Here is a 5,217-nt window from a genome sequence, read left to right as displayed (position 1 = left end):
TCAAAGCATTGGTCATGACTAGGTAATTAGTTCAACACCCGTCCTCCCAGGTACGGGGTGAGGTTGCCAAACCTAAGTAGCGCTACTAACTAATACCATGTTACCTCCCAGGTAACCAAACAACACGGAGGGACATTAAAGGTGATAGGAAGAGTATATTATCCAACATTCCCATTTTTACCCAAAAGACTTATCCCTCCATGGGATACCCACTGACTGTCCCAACCACCGGGACGCATGCTCAAAAGAGATGAACTCACCTTAGGTTGCTCGGGTGTAATGTACTTTTACGCGTTAAATGTTAAGTCCGTTGCACGCAACCTAATGTATATAAACGTAAGTACACGTATGTAGGATCACGCAATACCCTAATACTTCCACACCACTCAGGATTCAAATGAATCAAGTTAACAAGTTGTCATACAATAGTACCCACACAATGATATATATATATATATATATATATATATATATATATATATATATATATATATATATATATATAAGCATTCATGTTCCCTTAAACAGTGTGTCACCAAATACAATCATCACTGGAGATTTCTTTACCCATATGCCCTAACTTCACATCTATATAACCATAAATTACTAAAACATGCAATAACTACAAGCACCTAACACAATTGTATTTCTTGCTACCTGAACATCCTACTAACCCAGTTAAAATACACGACCCAATTGTCAAGTTACGAATCCCCTTTTTAATTAGTGCAGCCCACTCCACAAACCCTTAACTATCTGTGGGAATGTGTGTGTGTATGTCGGACCAAGAGTTTATAGCCCCTTATACAAATCCAACCCAAACGGTCATGGGCTCAACAAATTTACAGGCCCATCAGTTTACCCGAAACTGCATATAAATTAAATGGTTGGGTCGTCGTTTGAATTAGTGTGATCTCAAAGCCTTCACAATTTGACTTTAATGAGTGGAATGACACACGATTGGACCAAACTATGAATTCACGTGACTTCTTACTGAATTTTATTAATAGGGCCCGGCACAATTGATTGTTAAACGAATATTATTGGGCCGCTATTCACTGATCACATGCAACTATTTAAATGTGCCCGGCAAATCTTTAACACTCAAATTTTTTTTTGAACAGCAAAACGGAACATTCATTCAATCGAAACCACAATACAAAAAACTCAGCCAGCAGCTGAACCAAACAAAATAAAAAACAACAAACAGAAAGAAAGAAAACAAAGCGAAAATCATACACCTTTTACAGATTTAAATTAAAATCCCACCATTCCTGTTTTGTTATTGTGCTATGCTTCGAACGTATCTTCACCCCTAGGAAGGTTGTCACTTTAATATCTTCAATAATCGTTTGAGCCGCCCGGTGTCTTCCTGTAAAAACCTTATCGTTTCTGTTTTTCCACAAGATCCACATAGTTTCAATGGCAATCGCATGTAACAATTTCCTTGCTGTTCGGCTCCTTTGACCTTCAAGTATCATTTGCAGCAATTCCGTAATGTTATCAACAGAATTTACCGTCGGTATTCTTGTCCATGTTGACACCGCTTCCCAAATTCGTTTCGCTAAATTGCATTTCAACAATATATGGACAGCAGTCTCATCATCGGCTCCACATATTCTGCAGGTTACGTCGTCTATGTTCATGCCTCTATTCCTTAAAGCCGCGGCTGATGGAATCTTTTCGTCAATCGCTCGCCATACAAAAGTTGCACTCTTCCTCGTCGCCCAGTTGTTCCAGCAGTAGTTGTTCGGTGATGAGCTTATATCTAGATTCTGGCTCAGTGCGAGTTTTACGTTTTTTACACAAAATTCCTGATTTTCATAATTCTTCCAGACCCATATGTCGCCTGTCTGTGTCATTTTTTGTTGTTGTAGCCGCTCCTTCAACGTATCCATTTCTTGTTTCTCCTCTACACTATTCGGTGTCCTTATCCAACCCCAATCCCAAATTATGCCCCCATTTATACTTCTATAGACATCCTTTATCTTCGCTTTTTTCTTTGATGACAACTGGTACAGGTTCGGAAATTGCACCTTCAATGGCTCGTTTCCTATCCAAGTGTCAACCCAAAATAGCGTTTTTTCTCCCATTCCTACAATGCTTTTCAAACTTGTGTTAATATCAATATTATTTTTCATAAACCCCTTTGTGATCTCACCAATATTTTTCCATACGCCCGGTAAAGATTTTTTGAACGGTATAGATTCCACTTTCCTAGGACTCAAATGTATCGAACTTATTACTTTTACCCATAAGCTATCCGGTTCCATCTTTATCCTCCACCACCATTTTGCTAATAAGGCCAGATTCGTATCTCTTATGTTCCCGATGCCAAGACCCCCGAAATCCTTCGAAGCTACCACTTTTTCCCACTTTACCCATCTTATTTTGTTGTTTACCAAGCTGCCTCCCCACAAGAATTTCCTGCGTATCCCTTCTAATACTTTTAAGACTCCACTCGGACACTTGTAAAGCGAAAGATAGTAGTTTGGCAAACTACCCAGGACTGATTTTACAAGAATAACCCTCCCAGCGAAAGATAGGTTTTTCGCCTTCCAATTTGTAAGTCTTTTATTGAACATATCGATAACTTCCTTCCAGTTTGATATTCTATTCATATTCGCACCTATTTTTAAACCTAAATACACAAATGGGAATTTCCCGACCTTGCAATTAAAAAACGTAGCCATATTTTTTACTTCCTCTTCATTTGTACCTACTCCGTATAATTGACTTTTGTGTGGGTTTACCTTCAAGCCTGAAATTAAGTAGAATATCCGGAGATTTCGTTTGAGATTCTTTGCATTATTTTCCCCCCAATCTCCAATAAAGATTGAATCGTCTGCATATAGCATGTGAGTTAGGTATGGCCCTCCCCTTGGTAATTTTATACCCTGAAAAATATCTTTCTCTTTTGCACTCTCCATCATCACATGTAAAGCTTCCATAGCAGTAATAAAGAGGAACGGTGATAGGGGGTCTCCTTGCCTTAAACCTCTTTTGTATTGAAATTCCCCCGTTGGAGAGCCATTTACTAGTACTGATCCTTTCCCTGCATATAAAATTCCCATAACCCAATTCCTCCATTTCGAAGGAAAACCCATATGTGCTAAAACTGATATCAAAAATTTCCAGTTAAGAGAATCATAGGCCTTCTCTGTATCAGCTTTGAAAACAAACATACTTTTCCCAGATTTTTTTGCCCATCCCACCACTTCATTTATTATTAGGGGACCATCAATAATGTTCCTATCCGACATAAAGGCAGACTGGACATTTGACACAATGCACTTAATGATTCCTTTCATTCTATTTGCTAACACTTTCGAAATTATTTTATTAACCACTCCAATAAGCGATATTGGTCTGAAATCAGAAAAAGTGATAGGGTCAATTACCTTCGGAATCAAGGCTATGAACGAAGCACTGCATGAGTGGTGAATTGATCCATGTATATAAAATTGGTTCATTACTTCCATTATTAACCCCTTCATATTCTCCTAGTATGCTTTAATTAGCTTGAAAGTGATCCCGTCCGGACCCGGAGACTTATTAATCCCGCACTCCCAAACCGCGTTTCCTACTTCCAAAATAGAGAAAGGAGTAATTAAACCTTCAGCTTGTTCCTGGCTCAATCTTTTGAAACCCGCAGCTCCAATTCTAGGCCTTACATTAATCGGCTCCTTGAATTTTGCTTGAAAGGCTGCCAAAAATTGTGTTTTAATTTCATTCGGGTCCGAAACCCATGCCCCGTCTATCCACAGACCATTGATTTTGTTTCTGGCTATGTGACTATTCATAATAGTATGGAAGTAGCTCGTATTCTCGTCCCCTAGTCCTATCCATCTTGACTTCGCCTTTTGGCACAAATCCGCTGCCACCTTATCGTGCCACTTTTTAACCTTTTCTTTACAATCTTGCCATATCATAATTTCCGAATCAGACAATAATCTAGTTTCTGCTAGGTCGTCCAATTGTGTTATCTTGTTCTGAGCTTCCGTCAGGTCTCTCTCCTCTTCGTCTTTGTTGTTTTTTCGCCATATTTTCAACTCGTCTTTTATTGCCTTGAGTTTGACTGCCACTACCTCATCCTTGAACCGAGAATCACAAATCTTGTTTAAACCCCTCTTAACCGCTTCATCGAACCCGTCCAAGGTAAACCAACTATTAAAAAGTCTAAACGGAGATGGCCCAAAACTGTTGTTTACCGTGGATAAAATCAATGGACTATGATCAGTGATTTTTCTATTAAGAGCTAGTAAAGACGCGTTCGGCCATTTATCCATAAAATTGTTGCAAACCAAGACCCGGTCTATTTTGCTTAGATTTGATCCATCGCCCGCCAAGAAGGTGAATCTCATGCCCCCCATATTATATTCTTGAAAACCCCCTCTACTTATGAAACTATTGAAACACATGGCTGCACTCGCGTCAAATTGGGAGTTAAATCTCTCTTCGGGGAATCTGACCTCGTTGAAGTCCCCCAACATTATCCAATGGCCATTTATCATGTTTTTTGCTTCCAGCAGCTCCTCCCACATCCGTCTCCTATTTGTCTTTAGCGTTGACCCATAGATGTTTACAATAATCAAATCCACTCCCTCCCCAATAACCTTTCCTTTTAATAAAATGAAATTTTGGTTTTTTACCTCTAATTCTTTCTTGAACACGCAAAGATTCCAAAGCGACAATAATCCCCCCGACCTTCCATCCGCATCCATTTTTGAAAACTCAAAGCTTGTGTTATCCCAGAATCTCTTCTGATTTTGCTTAAAGGTAGATCTCTGAATTGTGTCTCTTGTATGGCTAAAAAAGACAGGTTGTTCTTCCCTAAAATTCTCCTGACTTCAGTTGCTTTCCCCGCCCCTCCCGCACCTTTAATGTTAATCGTTCCAAAATTCATTGTGATCTACCTTCCTCCTTATCTTCAGCTACTGTGGTCTTGACGAGTGTCTCGTATCTTGTTAGATCCACCCCTATCTTTAGCCCGATGTCTATCGTTGCCTCTGCTTCCTTGTTTACTTCCTGTACCTTATCCCCATTAACTTCGGATCCTTCAACACAATCTGCCGTGCTCTCCTCCTGTTGGTGTGCATCCACAAAAACCTCTTCTTCCCACTCCGAGTTTACGTCATCATCTAAACTGTCTCCATTATGCTCATAATTATTTATGTCTTCCTCTGTGATCCTAATTCTGTCCTTCTTTCTTCTTCT

General features: G+C 39.5%; 1 protein-coding gene across 1 annotated transcript; it reads right to left on the bottom strand.

Moving 5' to 3' along the window:
- Window positions 1–3,503: 3,503 nt before the first annotated feature.
- Window positions 3,504–4,724, bottom strand: LOC110869617. Its single transcript, XM_022118856.1, has one exon. It carries the CDS (start codon window positions 4,722–4,724, stop codon window positions 3,504–3,506), a length of 1,221 nt encoding a protein of 406 aa, XP_021974548.1.
- Window positions 4,725–5,217: the final 493 nt, after the last annotated feature.

This window comes from Helianthus annuus, chromosome 8 (genome assembly GCF_002127325.2).
Source record: "Helianthus annuus cultivar XRQ/B chromosome 8, HanXRQr2.0-SUNRISE, whole genome shotgun sequence".
NCBI classification, from domain to species: Eukaryota; Viridiplantae; Streptophyta; class Magnoliopsida; order Asterales; family Asteraceae; genus Helianthus; species Helianthus annuus.
This window is presented reverse-complemented; position numbering and strand designations above follow the sequence as displayed.